Source organism: Aspergillus campestris (assembly GCF_002847485.1).
Source record: "Aspergillus campestris IBT 28561 chromosome Unknown P168scaffold_7, whole genome shotgun sequence".
NCBI lineage: Eukaryota > Fungi > Ascomycota > Eurotiomycetes > Eurotiales > Aspergillaceae > Aspergillus > Aspergillus campestris.
In genome coordinates this window covers 836,262-852,754 of record NW_020194342.1, presented here as the reverse complement: position 1 = coordinate 852,754, position 16,493 = coordinate 836,262, and the positions used below count along the sequence as shown (strand labels likewise).

General features: G+C 49.5%; 6 protein-coding genes across 6 annotated transcripts; 2 read left to right on the top strand and 4 right to left on the bottom strand.

Moving 5' to 3' along the window:
- Nucleotides 1-2,805: 2,805 nt before the first annotated feature.
- P168DRAFT_282451 (TPT-domain-containing protein) lies at nucleotides 2,806-4,348 on the top strand (the record flags this gene model as incomplete). The annotated part of the gene is made up of 8 exons (XM_024835986.1): nucleotides 2,806-2,909; nucleotides 2,962-3,029; nucleotides 3,102-3,107; nucleotides 3,176-3,293; nucleotides 3,350-3,449; nucleotides 3,503-3,653; nucleotides 3,704-3,960; nucleotides 4,013-4,348. 8 exons carry the CDS (start codon nucleotides 2,806-2,808, stop codon nucleotides 4,346-4,348), a joined length of 1,140 nt encoding a protein of 379 aa, XP_024692329.1.
- A 1,181-nt stretch (nucleotides 4,349-5,529) lies between these two features.
- Nucleotides 5,530-6,043, top strand: P168DRAFT_327777 (uncharacterized protein; the record flags this gene model as incomplete). The annotated part of the gene is made up of 2 exons (XM_024841279.1): nucleotides 5,530-5,877; nucleotides 5,933-6,043. 2 exons carry the CDS (start codon nucleotides 5,530-5,532, stop codon nucleotides 6,041-6,043), a joined length of 459 nt encoding a protein of 152 aa, XP_024692328.1.
- Nucleotides 6,044-6,193: 150 nt separating this feature from the next.
- Nucleotides 6,194-7,202, bottom strand: P168DRAFT_297621 (uncharacterized protein; the record flags this gene model as incomplete). The annotated part of the gene is made up of 4 exons (XM_024838193.1): nucleotides 6,194-6,594; nucleotides 6,651-7,012; nucleotides 7,045-7,086; nucleotides 7,126-7,202. The coding sequence occupies 4 exons, from the start codon at nucleotides 7,200-7,202 to the stop codon at nucleotides 6,194-6,196; spliced, it is 882 nt and encodes a 293-aa protein (XP_024692327.1).
- Nucleotides 7,203-9,607: 2,405 nt separating this feature from the next.
- P168DRAFT_290871 (uncharacterized protein) lies at nucleotides 9,608-11,340 on the bottom strand. The gene has a single exon (XM_024837309.1). It carries the CDS (start codon nucleotides 10,893-10,895, stop codon nucleotides 9,951-9,953), a length of 945 nt encoding a protein of 314 aa, XP_024692326.1. The 5' UTR covers nucleotides 10,896-11,340; the 3' UTR covers nucleotides 9,608-9,950.
- A 2,551-nt stretch (nucleotides 11,341-13,891) lies between these two features.
- On the bottom strand, nucleotides 13,892-15,106 carry P168DRAFT_167969 (kinase-like protein). The gene has a single exon (XM_024832878.1). The coding sequence runs from the start codon at nucleotides 15,005-15,007 to the stop codon at nucleotides 14,186-14,188; it is 822 nt and encodes a 273-aa protein (XP_024692325.1). The 5' UTR covers nucleotides 15,008-15,106; the 3' UTR covers nucleotides 13,892-14,185.
- A 250-nt stretch (nucleotides 15,107-15,356) lies between these two features.
- Nucleotides 15,357-16,331, bottom strand: P168DRAFT_305064 (uncharacterized protein; the record flags this gene model as incomplete). Its single annotated transcript, XM_024838897.1, has 2 exons — nucleotides 15,714-16,331; nucleotides 15,357-15,601 (listed from the first exon to the last, which is right to left on the bottom strand). The coding sequence occupies exons 1-2, from the start codon at nucleotides 16,234-16,236 to the stop codon at nucleotides 15,357-15,359; spliced, it is 768 nt and encodes a 255-aa protein (XP_024692324.1). The 5' UTR covers nucleotides 16,237-16,331.
- Between the last annotated feature and the right edge of the window lie 162 nt (nucleotides 16,332-16,493).

The window sequence follows — 16,493 nt, the reverse complement described above, 5'->3', positions numbered from 1 at the left end:
CGGGTTTGCATATATGCTGCATGTCGGTATCTGAGCATATTTCTGAGCCCCCAATAGTCGGCAAGTCTTGCAAGAGGTGGCGAATTGGATTAAACATCGCTATACTCCTTTTCTGCCTATTGCTTGACAGCCTGGTACATGATGTCTCCTATATCGGTCTCTCCGCTAGAACTCCATTATTTGCATGGCCAGAATACTGCAAGAGCGTGTGTTTCACCAGAGGCTGTGTCGCGATGGTCCACTGAGACGCAGGTCGGATCAGAATAAGTCGGTTGTGGAAACGCTCGCCTCTTAGCTAAACCGCATAATGAGGCTAGGATTGCAACAGGGCTCTCCCCTCAATGTGGGGGAATTCGCCGCAAAACGTTTTCTCTAGAACAATGGGGCATCATTTATGCCTAGCCATACGAGGTATCCACAGGCAAACGGCTGACCAGCCTGTTATCTATGCCGCAGAGTCGTCAGCAAAAGGCGATTTGGGCCCAAACGTACGCCAAAACTTCTCATTAAGATGGTTATGGTGCGGTGATCACTCATGTCCTGTCAGACCTCCATCAGGTTCCAACATGTTCATCCCCGGAATCCGATTGGGATGGGGCCATGTTGCAGGGGATGGAGGCGTCCCTGGAACAATTACTCCTGTGGTAAGTCAATATGCATATCGCATATCCCCGAGTGACACCGGATCGTAATGCTGGCACCGATCCTTGCCGAGCGCATCTGAGTTACCAAAAAGCCTAAATGCATTTCGAGTTGTCGTATCTTCGTGCAACACACGCAACGACGGGAGACCCATCCAGCCGACTGAATATTGACATAACTGCCCAGGCTGCTGTATCTCGCGTTGCCCCAGACAGGGTCACGAGGTTGATATCTCCATTGTTCTAAACCTTTGCAGAACATCGCATGGCATGGTTAATGATCTTCACCCGCCAAGAACAATGACCCGTTATGACTCTAGGGTTGATTCCCGTCCGGCACGGTATATTCTCTATCGAGGCCAGACCTCGCCAGGTGTGACTGTACCCTAGTCAGTCACGACAGGCGTGCAACCGTGACCAAGACCCACGATCGCACAATCGTCAGACAATCCCCCACGAACCATGCCACAAAAGTGTGTCTTACTGTGACCTCGCACGAACGACCTTATATAAACCAACGAGAAAAGCATAACTCGCTCCCCATTACCTAACTCGCTTCACAGCACAAAAGAAACCCCAACCCACGAGTCCGTGCGCGTTTCACAACATGCTGCGCCGGCTCTCGGAATTCCCCTAGCCTCAAATCCACCGTTCGGACAGCCCCCGCGACAGCCGACGGGCAAAATACTTCCGAGCAGTAGTCCAGCCTGGGGCGGTCCAAATTTCCGAGTAGCTTCGGGCGGCATTCTACCGCATCGGCGGAAGATGAGCGGTGCGGGGGGAGGATGGTGTCGATCGGTGCTGACCGGAGACCTCCGCTGTGTGCGGCCACTACGTACAATCTCGTTTGAGAATTGTGAATCTAACTGATAGTAACTTGGAAGAATTGTCTCCAGGTGTCGACGAGCCAGTTCGGGGTACAATTGACGATAGAGACTGGATTGAAATGAACGCGTCCTCATAGGGTTTGACACGTCTACTCCGGTGGTCACCGCAGTACGTATACGGGGAGGGCTCTTGAACCTGTTCATATATGGGGAAATTGATCAGTATGCCGACCTTGGGTCTGGCCTGGTGGGACAGGTACGTGGGGTTGCCAAAACACTTATCCCCACCACTTCCTCTGTTCGCCTTGACACATCCAAGGATCATGCAACATGTCATAGCTTCAGGCTTTCGGAAGTAGACTCCAGGCGATTGAGCCAGCTGATCACCTCCGTATGTTTCATACTCGGCATTGTTGATGCCCCTCGCCACCCTCTCTGGTCCCTGACAGATCCTATCAAGGTAGAGAGTTTCCTTATCCCTACTCATCATCTATCTTTGCGAAGAACTCGTTCTGATGGCGTCATGGATGACTAGTGACTATTGCCAACTTCACCTTGTGCCAGTCAACACGCAATTCATACAGTCAGCCGGCTGTGGTATGGTTGCCTTTCTGTCTACCTCAGGTATCTCCATAGGTCGGAGGTTGATGCGAAGCCAACACCGACTGCAGAGGATCTACGTCCATACCATTGACCGTGTCGCAAAGTTGAGACAATACCTACGGCACACCCGGAAGCCTACATCAAACTTTCCATTCCAGGCATTAGATTACATCATCTTCCATCAATCAACGCCAGGAAAACTTAGCAAAACCTTCTTCTCATCCACTGTCCACCAGTGCGAGTCGCATGTAGTTCCAGGGCTGGTCGGATATAGCGTGCATAAGAGCCCTGCTCTGCAATTAAAAGGTAATTCGACATCCCCACATAGTCTGTCAGTTTTTTCTCGTTTCCACTAAGGCTCTAACACGCTCTACCACACCCAGAGTTTAAATGGGTTTCATTCTGGAAATCGAAATAGGGGTCAAGGATCCACCGTGGGGCGGGAGTGGACGATCGCCCAGGGGATTGTTCCACCCCATTGGACCCGATGGCTGGTGGTTTACGTGTAAGAAAGGCCCTTGATCACGCCGACCACGGGATCTCTGGCCGCCTCTTATCGCCCTATCTTTTTCCTTTCTTAATTTTTTTTTTTTTTCCCTTTCTTTTTCCCCCTCTCTTCTTCCCGTTTTCTTCCTTTCTTCAACCTCACTCTCTACCCATCCCTTCCCCCCCGTCCTTCATCCCCCCACTCCCTCACAGTCTTTCCCGTCACATCTTCCACCTAATCCGTCATCATGGCAAACGATCGCACGTCGCAAGACGAACGGAAATTAGAAAGCGGAAATGCCGCCAACTCCGAGTCGAAGGACTTGAACATTCATCCCGCGGTCTACATTGGGTGCGCTTCCCTCAGTCCCCCCTGGACGAAATACAAGACTGACAGAATCTAGTCTGTGGATCACGTTGAGTGGCAGTGTCATTCTGTTTAACAAATGGGTTCTTTCGGCCGCCAATTTCAGTGAGTATTGCCCGGATTTCAATCCGTTTCCCCTGGTCGCAGGGGTTTGATCGCTAACTAGAATATCCGCAGACTTTCGTGAGTTTCCCTCCGCCCGTCTTCGATCCGTCGCAGAATCGCCCAGAACCTCATACTGATAATAATAGCCCTCTTCCTTACGACATGGCACATGGCTTTCTCGACGGCCATGACCCAGATCCTGGCCCGTTTCACCCATATCCTGGACTCGCGACACAAGGTCCCGATGACTCCGCGGACCTACGCGTGAGTGGAATACCGCCCTTGCATACGAATGCGAAATGCTAATCTCGGGACTACAGGAGGGCCATCCTGCCGATCGGTATCATGTTCAGCTTGAGTCTGATCTGCGGTAACCTTGCCTATCTCTACCTGAGTGTGTCGTTCATCCAGATGCTCAAGGTAAGCCATTACAATTCGGAAATTGGCTGTCCGTCAGACTGACTGGTTTGCAGGCCACCAACGTGGTGGTCACCCTGGTGGCGACTTGGTCCTTCGGCATGGCCCCGGTCAACTTCAAGGTCCTGGGCAATGTCGCTCTCATTGTCGTCGGTATCATGATCGCCTCGTTCGGCGAGATCAAGTTTGACATGTTCGGATTCCTCGGTACGTCCTATTCATCCGGAGTGGGTCGGTTCACAACTAACAGCGTGCAGTCCAGATCGGTGGCATCATCTTCGAGGCGCTGCGTCTCGTCATGGTCCAGCGTCTCCTCAGCTCCGCCGAATTCAAGATGGACGCGCTGGTCTCGCTCTACTACTATGCGCCCGCCTGCGCCTTCTTCAACGGTGTCGTGACGCTCTTTACTGAAATCCCCCGCATGACCATGACCGACATCTACACTCTGGGCATCTCGACCCTCATCGCCAACGCCCTCGTTGCCTTCCTCCTCAACGTTTCCGTCGTGTTGCTGGTACGCTCTTCTTCCCCGCATCATGCCCCCCAGTTTCGCTAATATGACATAGATCGGCAAAACCTCCGCGGTGGTCCTGACCATGGCCGGTATCCTGAAAGACATCCTGCTCGTGGTCGCCTCCATCCTCATCTTCGGCGACCCCGTCACGAGCCAGCAGTTCCTCGGCTACGGCATCGCCCTCGTCGGATTGGCCTACTACAAGCTCGGAGCCGCCGGCATCAACTCGTTCATCTCCGACCTGCGCCTGCAGTTGGCCAACAACTCGGGCAAGTCGAAGCTCATCATCGCCGCGGTCATCGCAGGCGGGTTCTTCTTCTTCATGTATGCGGGGTCAGGCTCGTCGCCGGCTCCCGTCGCGGCCCCCGTCGCGGCCCCTGCGCCTTAAATTGCCAGCGTGGGAGGACGGTCAAACCTTAAGACGACCTTCTTCTTCTTCTTCTTCTTCTTCTTCTTCTCCTTCCTCTTCTTCTTACTTTTTCTTTCTTATTAAAGATTCAGTGTGTATCATAGCTAGACAGGTATTTCGTGGCGTGGCAGGCCACCCTGCTAGGGTTAGTTAGACTTTTTGCTGGATGATGTATGGATAGTCATGTTACCGATATCCGCTTGCTTGTTTGCTTGATTTTCAGATGACATTGTATGTACTGGAATGACCACGGATTGGCGTATGCAGTGATACTCGGTGTTGGATATTACTCTTGCCAGTAGTTATTCAATAGGATATGGTGTAATGATGTTTAGTATCCGTTTAATATGAAACTTGATTTCCAATCCGGAAGTTCAGTCTTCCCTGATAGTCAGGAAAGACATGCGTACAACAATATTGGCACCTGCTAGTATTTTCTATCGTTCCGTAACTATCTCAACTCTTCGGTTTCTATAGACTTTCCACTATGCCCCTCCACATCCGCGCGGATACAAACTTTGTTTGATACAACTCTTCCCAGTAGATAAGTAGTGTAATGAGCTATATATGACATGACCCAGCTATCCAATTCCCAAAATCCAAAGTCTTCCCCAAAAAAAAAAAAGAAGGACATGCATGGCATATAATAAGATTCTCACCCGCTAGCATCCTCCATTGGTACTCCAACATCTATAACACTTTGGTTTCTGAAACCTTCTCACCTTTGTTACTCTATACATTATCCACTTGTGATACTTTGTAGCTTATTCACTTATATTTCTACAAACCTTTCACTGTTTTCCTGTGGATGCACTGATATCTAGATGTACAGATACACAGTTTATTGGATATCACTCTTACCAGCAAGGTGGTTATGATGAACTATCTATGATATAACCTGTGATATCTAATTTATCAACTCAAAAGATTTTCAGAGACAGGGAAGGACATACGAGATTTCTCGTCGGTAGCAGTTTTCGATTGTATCCTGAAGTCCAACTTCTTCCAATATCTACAAACTGTCAATATCTACAAACTGTCAACATCTACAAACCGTCATCCCTACAAACAGTTAACATTTACAAACCCTCAACATCTACAACCATCCCACTCCAACCTTCCCACCAGCCTGTCTCACTCCACAATACAATCCAAACACAATGTCTCGCACAATCTACCTAGCTGTATTCTCCAACGGCCCCAAACCAGCCCACCAAGCCGTCTTCATCCCTACCGGCGATGCAGCTACAGGCAAGAAGGGAAATATTATCCACGTAACCGGAAACCCCGCCACGGGCTTCTTCCTTGAGTTCAAGCGGAACTACGATTTTGAGTTCGAAGATCGGAAGTACCAGGTTGTTACACTTGTACAGGTCAATGCCCAGTACATCAGAGATACTGTTGGGAATGGAGAGCCATCTACTGATACGATTGCTCGTGATCGTTTGGAGTCGGTGGCGACGGTTGTGTCGCCTCCGGGACCTAGTCCTAATCCTTTTGGTTCATTGGTAAGCTGGTGTCACTGTTGGAATAGGTAGACATGTATACTGATAAGTGTTATAGGCGCTAAACTGCCAGAACTGGATGCGAGACTATGTCGAGAGACTTGTTGTCGAGGGCTTGGTCCCGAGTAGTGCTGGATTAATTATGGAGAGCGCCCCGAGACTGCTGTGAACATATCAAAAATGTGAAGCATCATACCAATCTGTGGTAACCGGTCTAATGAATACAATCTTTCACGGCTGACAGAAGTTCCTGTACTCGACTACTAATCAGTGGCGGTAGGCCGCGAGGAAGGATATCTAACAGTGTGTAAGTAATGACTTAAGGTCCCATTGACATCGTGTAGTAGTCCCATGGACCCCAAGTACTAGCAAACTGAACCAAGATCATGGGCAGATAGGTCGTCGACCAATCCTTGGTTCTAAAATAGGTATATTGCGCCTTGCAGGATTCCCAGTATTCGGGAAGCAGACCAGATTGCTCCCAGTCGATAATCGCCAGGGTATGATGAGGGGCGGAGCGGATAACAATGATATTACTGGGATGGAGATCACCATGAGTGAACTTAATTGCACAGTCGTCCGGGAGGTCATAGCGAAATGGTTCCACTGGAACGGAGTACGGATCTGGCATGGGTCTTCGGCAAAGAAATGTAAACCAGTCATGAAAGTCGCGAACGGTAGTGAACGGTCCTGCTTCATGCATATAGCTCACGTTAATTACTCAATCGCAAAGAGGTCCTCTCGTAATGTTGCCTACAGCAGAATGATTAGCTCACGGCAATCAGTTATCCACAGGGTACGCAGGATATTCGCACCTATGAATAGGTCCTCTGGGTCCTGTTCGACCTGGCGTAGGCGCTGGAAGATTGTCCTGAGTTCGCGACAGATGACAACTTTGTCCTCATGTCGCATGGTTGACCATACTCGGTCAAGATGTGTTCCCTTCACATACTCCATGTAAATGTATCTTAAATCTCCGTCGGTGCGCCAGCCATATACTTCGGGCACAGGTACATCGCCTTTAACAAATCGACGAATGGCATATAGGCACTGAGCTTCGGATATCTTGACAGAGTTTCCCACTTGACAAAAAGGCCCATCTCCTCGAAAACAACAGGTGGCGGTCGAACATATGGGGCTTCCAAATGGACTCTCCTTGGGTCTGGATACATTCCGGCGTAATGCTGCGCCTTAGCGCGCGCCAGCACTTCACTTGGTGAGGGTAGTTGAACCCATTTCTAGAAGAAAGACGAGTCTTGGACAACGAAATTGGGAGAGCTGAGGACCTTTGATGGCGGAAGTTGTATGTGTTCTCCTTCACAGGCCATGATGCATGTAGCTCTGACAGGCGTGGTCCAATACTTGGGGCGTTCGAGGATTAGCTGGATTCATCGTCTACTTCCAAGTACGTGCCCTTTCCTCTGTCGCAGCTCATGCCATTGAACGACTTGGACTTCTTTGCGTTCCCTGACAGTTGTTGGTATTGACGATTCCTTGGATGATATATGATCAAAATACACTAAAAACACAGAATAGATGAAGTACGATGGTACCTAAGGTTTACTGAGAAGATGGTTGTCATTCGTCAAGACTGAATGCGGGATCCACACCTCAAAACCATGAGTCTTCTGCCATTTTCCTCCGCTCAGGTGACTTCCACCGCGACAGTATATTGGCAACCCGATTCGTGTCTACAATACTAACCATCCGCTATGAGGGTTGATCATATATTGAGGGGCGTCTTTCTTCTGCTCAGGAGGTACATGCTACGGAAACTGGTAAACATTACTGATTTTGGGGACTCGAATTCCTGAAAGTGGATATTTGGGGATTCTCTATTACATAAACAACTTTATCGTGAAGAGAGAACTATATATATAGTCTAAAGGATGAGAGCTAATGATATATACTAGGTCCCTATCTTTTTCTTTTTCCGTAAAAATACAAGCATGCTATGGGAAATAATACTTTGAACAAAGCCTTTCAGGCATTTACTTTATTTTCTCCGGTCTATCTTCGCCCGGTGTCGACATCCATCTACCTACCACTGACACAGAGAGGGAGGGTGCCCCAAACCGAGGATTGATTTCTTGCCTAGGAAAGAGATGGAAAGGAAGGAGTATTAACATGCATACAGCATGCAGGAATGCATGTATGCAAGTAAGTACGGAGTAAGCAGGCATGGAACACGGAGTAGACGAATCTCAGACTGAGAGTGGACAGAATGATATATCTCATTGTTGAGTGGGCCCGTCCGCCCGTGGTGAGCCTTGCAATTACAATGCCTTTAAGAAAGGGTACCAATCAGTATCCATCAGATCCTTACCTAGGTACCAGCTACCAAGGTAGGCTGAGTTGAGTTGTTTACTTCGTAATTCTGCATAGTCCGTCTATTCTGGATGGTTTAGCCTTGAGGCAAAAGGTAAATAGGCAGGTTACGTACCCAGAGTACGTCAATATGATGAAGGATTGAAACTTGGAAGACTGGGATGGCTCTTATGCAGTCTATGGGCTAGTTTGATACTTCGCCTTGGTACGGTGTAGCATATAGTTAGTATATGTATCCGTACTCTGCACCTTCGCAAAAGAGATAGGATCTACTTGACCATGATACTATCTAGGTAAGAGAGTCTATGTGTAAGGTGGGTAATACCAATAGCCATCATGATCCCATAAATCAATGCCACACATTTAATATACTACCTAGGTACCTATATATATATGGTATACATTATAAATATCAAAGAACATTAACCCTCCAACCAAGAATAAAACAAACAAAACCCACACATCTAATCAATACCACGCAAGTATCCGTAATAAAACATAACCAAAGGTGAAATCAAACCAACCCCAAACAGGCAAAACCCACCGATCACGCCCCGGAAGCGCTTCCCCCCGACGCCAACAACACTCAACACCCCCAATCATACCTAATAGTAATAGCTCTCTACGCTGGCGGACCCACAACTCATCCAACAGGAACTGGTTCCCGGCTGTTTTATTTTTATTTTTATTTTTTCTTTCGTTTTCGTATATGGTGTTTGTTGTTTGTTTGTTTGTTTGTCTAGTATTCATTCACCCACTGCTTTATTTACCATACCTTACCAAACCATACAGACTATACTGTACACACTGCCTCGCTTGTTATATACTAACTAGGTACTCCGTACTCCGTAGTTAGTTATACAAACCACATGATAAAAAGAAAAAGATATTGTCCGACGACAGACAGGCTTGGCTTGGCTTGGCTTGGTTGTGTTTATTTGATGTTATTTTATTCTATTTTATTTTATCTGGTTGGGTGATCTTCCCGCCCGTCCGCTGTCCGCTGTCTATCACTCACTCTGTTCTGGTCTGATTGTTTGGTTGTCCCACACACGGTCCGTGGTCGTTTTGTGTGTCAAGTGTCAGTGTGTGTGTGCCATCCATGCTATCTTTCTTGCCTACGATTCGCTATGCTGATCAAGCACAGCGGGATCCTGGTTTGACAACTCATCAACTTGGGGGCACTTGTGTCATGTTCGCTTTTATATAGACAATGTTATTTTACAAACCTTTCTTATTCTTTATGTGGTGTTGTACAATTCTTTCTTCCTGCTTTCTTTTCTTCTCTTTTTCTGGTTATTCTCCGAGTCGGGTTTAATATGGATAGGATGGATACTCACGCTGCTAGTTATTATTTAAATTTGTGAAATTAGTAAACAAACTAAGGTAGAGTAGAGTAAGTAGAGTAGGATCATCATCGTCCATTGAATAATATTTATGTATAGACAAAAACAAAGTAGAATATCATGTATCATAAAACACCCCCAACGCCATGCTCTGCGATCGAGCAACAGCTGACCGATAAAAATGAATGAAAACTAGACCGGCGATTACAGCCAATAAAATCGAAACGAAAGATAGGGACCTCAAAGCCCGTAGATGTAATGACCAAGAGTGGAATAAAAAAAAAGTTAATGGAAAGGAGAGTTGGTCCAGGTATCATCGCTAACAAAAGATACGCTAAATCAGAGAGAATCTGCCAATATATCAATCTGTGCAGAATATGGCAGGTTATGTACGATGAACCACTAGCCACGCATCATCCGTCGTGTGGACCGGAACGCTGTCAGGTCCAGCGACTCGACGGACTCTGTCCCGTCGTCGACTTCGATGGCGTCTTCGGTTGACCCGTCTGGTTTGTCGGCTGGCACGGATGCAATTGTGATGGAAGGTGCGGGCTCCTCGACTGGCTTCTCTTCGTCTTTCTCAGGCTGCTCCGCCCGGAGTCGTCGTACTTCGGCTAGCGATATCTCGAGCAAAGCCTTGAACTTGTCCTCCACGCCGCGGAGTTCCGTGGCACATTCGCCCGTTCGGAGGAAGGCGTACGCGGCTGACTCGCAGAAGCCGTGGGCCAGTTCAAGCTGTTTGTCGGCCACGTCGAAGGCCGATTCCCGGGGTGGTGCGGACACTTTGGGCGGCGGCGGGCCACGGCGAGAGCGGGCACTGCGGATGTTGGCCAGAATTTGATCTTCTCCGCCCTTGTCGTCTTCTTGACCGAACGAGGGTATCGCAGAGCCGGGGCGGGAGCTGTGTCCGAGCATGCCGGTGCGGAAGCCCTCCAGGGGCAGCTGCGACATCTTGGAGCGACGCAGGCTGTTGCGCGCGGATCCAATGTCACGGACCATCTCCTCCAGCGACTTTTGAGTGTGGCCATCGTAGTGGATGACCAGGCGGTGTCGGCGGCTCACCAGCGTCGGGTGGTCACCGGAATCAATTGAGGGTGCATCGTCAGCGCTTCGCTTGCGGGGATTACTGGGCTCAACGTCGGTCTGTAGATCGTCGGTGTGGATAGAGCAGACGGAGCTGTTCTTACGGCGGCGAGGCTTGACGGTCGTCAGTCGGTTGAACGCATCCGAATACTCGACATGTTTAGCCGTCGTATGGGCGCTCAGCTCGGATAACCGGGCGGTCCAGAGGGGGAGGCTATCGGAGAGGTGGGTGAATGCGACCAAGGGGTCGACGGGGACAGGCATGTTGCGGTGGGTCGGAATGCCGTCAAGTCTGATGCCGGAATGTCGGGTGTTATTCCTCAAACGGAGAGAAAGATCTGAGAGCAGACCACGTCCAACGGACCAGGGCGTCGCGGGTTATGTACAGTGGATAATCGTCTCGTCGTGGAATGGGTCGTGACCGTATCTTCTGTTCCGGAATGTGGCAGAAGCCGAGGCAGCGTGGATGCCAGTCTAGACGTTGAGTTCCATAGACTGCGGCCAGAAAAGGGAATTCGAATCAACGATGTCGATAGGGGAAAGGTGATGGATCCAAAGATCCTGGGGATCCGTTGAGGGTGAGATAGACGACTCTGAAGGGAAGAGTAGGAGAGGAGGAAGAAAGAAAGAGAGATGTCAAGAACAGGAGGTAGAAGGAGTGGATTAGAATGGCGAGTGGAGAGAAGCGAGGAGAAAACCTAAAGAGAGAGTGGACAACGGGAGGAGGAGGAGGAGGAGGAAGAGGAGGGGGGAGTGAGAGTACCCGGCCTTAGTACGAAGTACGAAGTACTAGGTAGTACGCGATACTTGGGGTAAGGATGCGATACTACTCTAGTATGGGGACAGTAAGATAGATTGAATGTCAGGTATTGTCACGAAGGAAGCGGGTGTGTATGGATCTAGCCGATCTGGGTTTAGACTGAACGGAATGCCCGAACTCGCAGCCTGAGGTGGGTCAGGAAAATACGGAAAAATACAGCATGGATCTTGGATGACAGGACGAGTACCATGGAACCAGTCCAGTAGTCTCCTTAGTACTTCATGCCGTCTTTTCGATGGTTTATTTATTTTATATGAATACTCTATTCATTAATACTCTATTTTATTTTTTTGATATAAATATATAAATGTATATATTATCTTCTACTCTATATTTATTGTGAGATAATAGATACACAATTAGATTAGAATATAGAATTGAAGCTGTACGGACGGAAACAGACCCGCATATCAATCTTGGCGGTGAGAATGTTTCATTCATGTGGCTTCAGATCGTGATTCTGGTCGAGAACACCTCAGGATGGACAAGGAAGGTCTGGAGGCTGCACATTCAGTGATCAACCTGGACAGAACTATACTATCTACTCCGTATGGAGTACTGACTATCAGTATCAATCAGGCAATTCGTACCCCGTCCAAACCGTTCATCTATTTCAGACACCACCGGCTCCATCCGACTCGAATAGATGGAGAATTTCCCACGAGGGTTAATGTGGTATTGCAGCTTGCATACATCTTCCACACCCATCTCACATTCCATCTTTCCATATTGATTCCATAATCCGGACCTTTTGATCCACCACCGTCAATAGACCACAGAGAAACACGGTCAAGGCGGCCCTGGGTCTGCACGTTCTAACGGCATCTTTACCCAAGACAGGCATGACACGTAACGGTTGTCTGCTGCGACCGGACAGTCAGAGACTTAGATTAAGTCTAATGTCCAAAGCACGCATTATTATTAGCTGGTGAGAGGGACTAAATCAGCATGAAATCCCCAACTAGGTTAAGGAGGTACTTCTCCAGGCGAGAGTGGATCTGCCGATCCGTTGCCGCTTGCTGCCGCTGTTTTGCCCTTTCCCCCATTTCTCGTCCATTGCCCCTGTTTGGATATCGTCCGCTCAACTCGACTGTCCTGTTCGGCTGGGCGGCACGCCTCTCTAGTGCATGGACCGGGTTAATTGACAACGCACGAAAAGGGGGAAGGGGTGACTCCGGGGAGCTGTGGCTAAGTTGGAATAGTCGGATCGAATTGATTAAATCTGTGATCCCATGGACAACAGAGATTTATGAAACAGATGATCCTGGATGATCCCACGAGGGTCCTGTGAGAAGATTGATCACAGTGTGGACCATCCCATATCGTCTAATGCGGACTGCACCATAGGACTCGTACGATGGCGCGAACAGTACAGTGTGATATCCGGGCTTTCCAACGGTGGATCCCCGTTGGTGACAAACAAGTGCCATCCCTTTCAAGTTCCAACTTCGATCTTCTCCTTGCTCGTCGCCCTGCATGTCTTTCAGGGCCATCCACTCCGTCAAACTAACGACTTTGGGCCACCATTCTCCTGTGCCGCAATTACTGGCGGCTCAGGATTGACTAGGATCGCCGATGCGATATATATGCCAACACCAATGGCAGCACCCCTCTGAGCCCCGCAAACGACCCCGTCGTACAAATCCACAGGTTGGCATGATTCTCGAATAGGGATTGCTCGGTGCTATGGGCAACACCTGAAACTAAGGTTGACCCCCGGTCAATCAGCTTCTTTAACGCCTCCAAGGAAGTGCACGGTGGGAAAGTTGCCCACTAGATAGGGGGCTAACCCGTCAGCACTTGCAAGGCGAGAATCCCCATCTAGTTGACGGCGACCTGCGCCGCACGAAAGACCTACTTCGATCGTCATCCGCTATTACATCTCTCTCAATATTCCAGGTTCAGAGCTCCTGGCCGACACACGAGCGCAACCGCACCCTGAAAAGAGCCATTCCCTGCTTAGTATGGCCACAGTGACTATTACGGGGAAATGACATCGCCCCGTTGATTGACGAGGAACAATCTCTTTCTTTCTTGAGTGCTTTTTGTCAGGCGGATGCTCGCTGTCTAAGGGATTGCGGGTCCGCGCCGCCAAGTTGCCCGACGAACTGGCGGTGTCCCCCCCGAGGTTATTTCCAGAAGACATGGAGTTGACGGAAGATGCCGTGACGTTTTCGTCTTCCTACCATCTCCAACGGACATGAGGATCTAGCGGACTATCTAGCGTTAGTGTGGGACTACGAAAAGACAGTCGCTGCTGCTGTCGGTGTATGACACTCGCATCGCGTGCAGTCCAGCCGTCAGCTAGCAATCAGCTTTGCCTAGGAGATGGGAGGGGTCCCCAATCAGGGCCACTTTTCCGGACTGACCGGTTGAGTGTGGGCGCAGCGACTTTTGTCGTCTCAGTCACATGGAGTGATCTTGACCTGCCACTGCAGGACTTTGCTATAATCCGGCTAAAACTAACAAATATTAGTATGGTAAACTGGTACGAAGGATGATGCCAATTCTCCGGTGTTGGTCAATAGCTCGCTTCTCAGTACGTTGCCTAGTTTATCCTATGGCAACACCGGGCTTCCATGTATTGAAGAGAAGTTCTCTCGCCTGGAGAGTTCCACTTATGATGACCTTCGCTCCAAAATGTCCAATTGATAAGGATTACATCCAAGCCGACGCTGGAAAAATGCCCAAACGCCTAAACAAAAACACCCGTCAGGGAGGAGGAACTCTACAACTAGCTTTCCCGTTCGCTTCGAATCTTCTCATACTCAGGAACAGCCCATTTCACCTTCCACTCAGCCTCAAGAACCTGCTGGGCAGACAGGCGCTCTTCCGGCCTAAAAGCAAGCATCGAACGCATCATCTCGAAGAAAGCATCCCGCTCACCTGATCCAAACGGCGACATCCCCTCGCGAACCCGCGCTTCCCGGACAAACAACTCAAAAGCAACCTCCAAAGACCCATACTGCGACGTAGCCCGAGTGTTCAACTCACCGCTATCATTGAAATGATTTCTCCGACCCTCCCATCTCCCCCACCACTCCCTCGGAAGCGGCCCCAGCGCCGCAATCTGCTGACACGTCATCTCATCTTCATCCGTGAGAAAGCCCTCGAACAGCGACCGCTGGGCTACAATATCCCAGATAGTACACGCAAGCGTCCAGATATCAGACGAGAAAGTAAGCGATTGTGTCGGCTCGAATCGAGACTCAGGGGGTCTTATGGGAAGGGGCGTACGGGAGCCGAATCTCTTCTCCCGCGCTTGACAGAACGTCTCGCCGAAATCCGTAAGAACGATGCTTGCTTCTAGGAGTGTCACTTTTTCGCTTGATGCCCCGAGCCAGATGGGCACGACGCCGTGCTTGGGGACGCCTGCCGGAGGCGGCTGGCCGTCATATCGATTGACAGGCTCAAGGTCTGGCTCTCCATACAACTCGTATGGCTCCTTCGTAGATAACTTATCGAAATTGAATTGGGATTGTAGGCGGAGGAGAATATTCCCCCGATGAAGATCCCCATGCACAAATCCCCGCTCGTGCATATACCTCACCACCATCCCAAGCTGCACAGCCAGCGCCCTCGCCACCTCAATATACCGAATTGGTATGTTGGTTGGGCTTGATGTGACTGGTATCCCAAGTTAAACTGGTCTGTCTGATTATTGTATTGTGATCATAAATATGATAATTTCTAGTAGTATTAATCTGGTAGGATATATCAGTATATTAAAAATATTGTGGTTCTATACTAAGATATATAGTCATCCCAACAATGATATTATGTAGCCCGCAGAAACCAATCCCACGACTAGTTGAACTACCTCGCCCACCAAGTAGTATCTAGTATAAAACCATATATACCATCCAAGCACCACATAAAAAAACATCACATCATCACAAACCAAATCAAGGCCACAACTCCTCCTCAACCCACTCCCCACTCTCAGAGCCCAGCGTCCACCGCCGGCGCGTGACATTCGCATAATCCGACAAATCCAGCCGCTCTACCTCATCGGGCAGGATGACCACCACGCGGAAATTAGCCCTAGCTACTGGGTCATTCAAGTCCTCGAGTGGTTGGCCCATCTTGTAGTTTGGGTCTGCGGGGACTTGAGAACGGGGCTGTCCTGGGGGTGGTGCTGTAAACGAGCCTGTAAAGAGGTAAGCAATAAGCCATAAATAAACAACCAGTCGCAAGATCGAATAAAAGGAGAAAAGCAAAATCACGACACAATCAAATTCCAGGGGGAAGGATATACGAACCACGCATAACAGGCGACATATTCGCAAAATAAGCCGTCACCACCCTCTCCCAATCCCAATCCTTATCTTCCCCCGTAGCCTCCCCCATCCTCCTCAAACGACCCATAATCCTCTCCCTCGCAGCACCCTCCTCCTCCCCTCCCCCCCCAATAGCAAAAGCACACCCCCTCACCCTCCACTGCACCATCGCGCCCTTCACCCAAAACACCGCCTCAACGGCCCCACCAGACTCGCGCAATTGCGCCGTCTTCTCCATACGGGCATCCGTCGTAAACGAGAGCAGATCGCTTTCGTAGATCGCCGGGTTGAGGGGTACATTTTGTGCGCTGAGGGCCTGCAGCGCGGAGGGGTGCAGCGGCGGGGTGGGGAAGAAGCCGCGGAATTCGCAGGTGCGGGAGCGGGGGACGGGGAGGTTTGTCTTTGGGTCGAGTGTTGCTGTTGAGAGGGTGAAGGAGGTTGTGGAGTGGGTTGTTAGGGTTGATTCGAGGGGGGTGCGCCAGGGTGCGGTGGTGGAGGAGGACATTCTGGGGGATGGGTGGGAGGGGCTGGATAGGTGGGAGAGGAGGGTGGTGAGGCGTTTGGTGGCCACTTTGGTGGTTTGTACTTTTTTGTTTTGTGAATTGGGTGAGTTTGTAAGGAATTGATTGAATTGATTGAATTGAAGGGTTGTTGGATATGGATAGGAAGAGGAAGAGGGGAATGGGGATAGTAGTTGGAATATTGGACGATGGCCTGACGTCGTCGCTTCTGTCTATCTTATCGGGGTATCTTATCGGCATC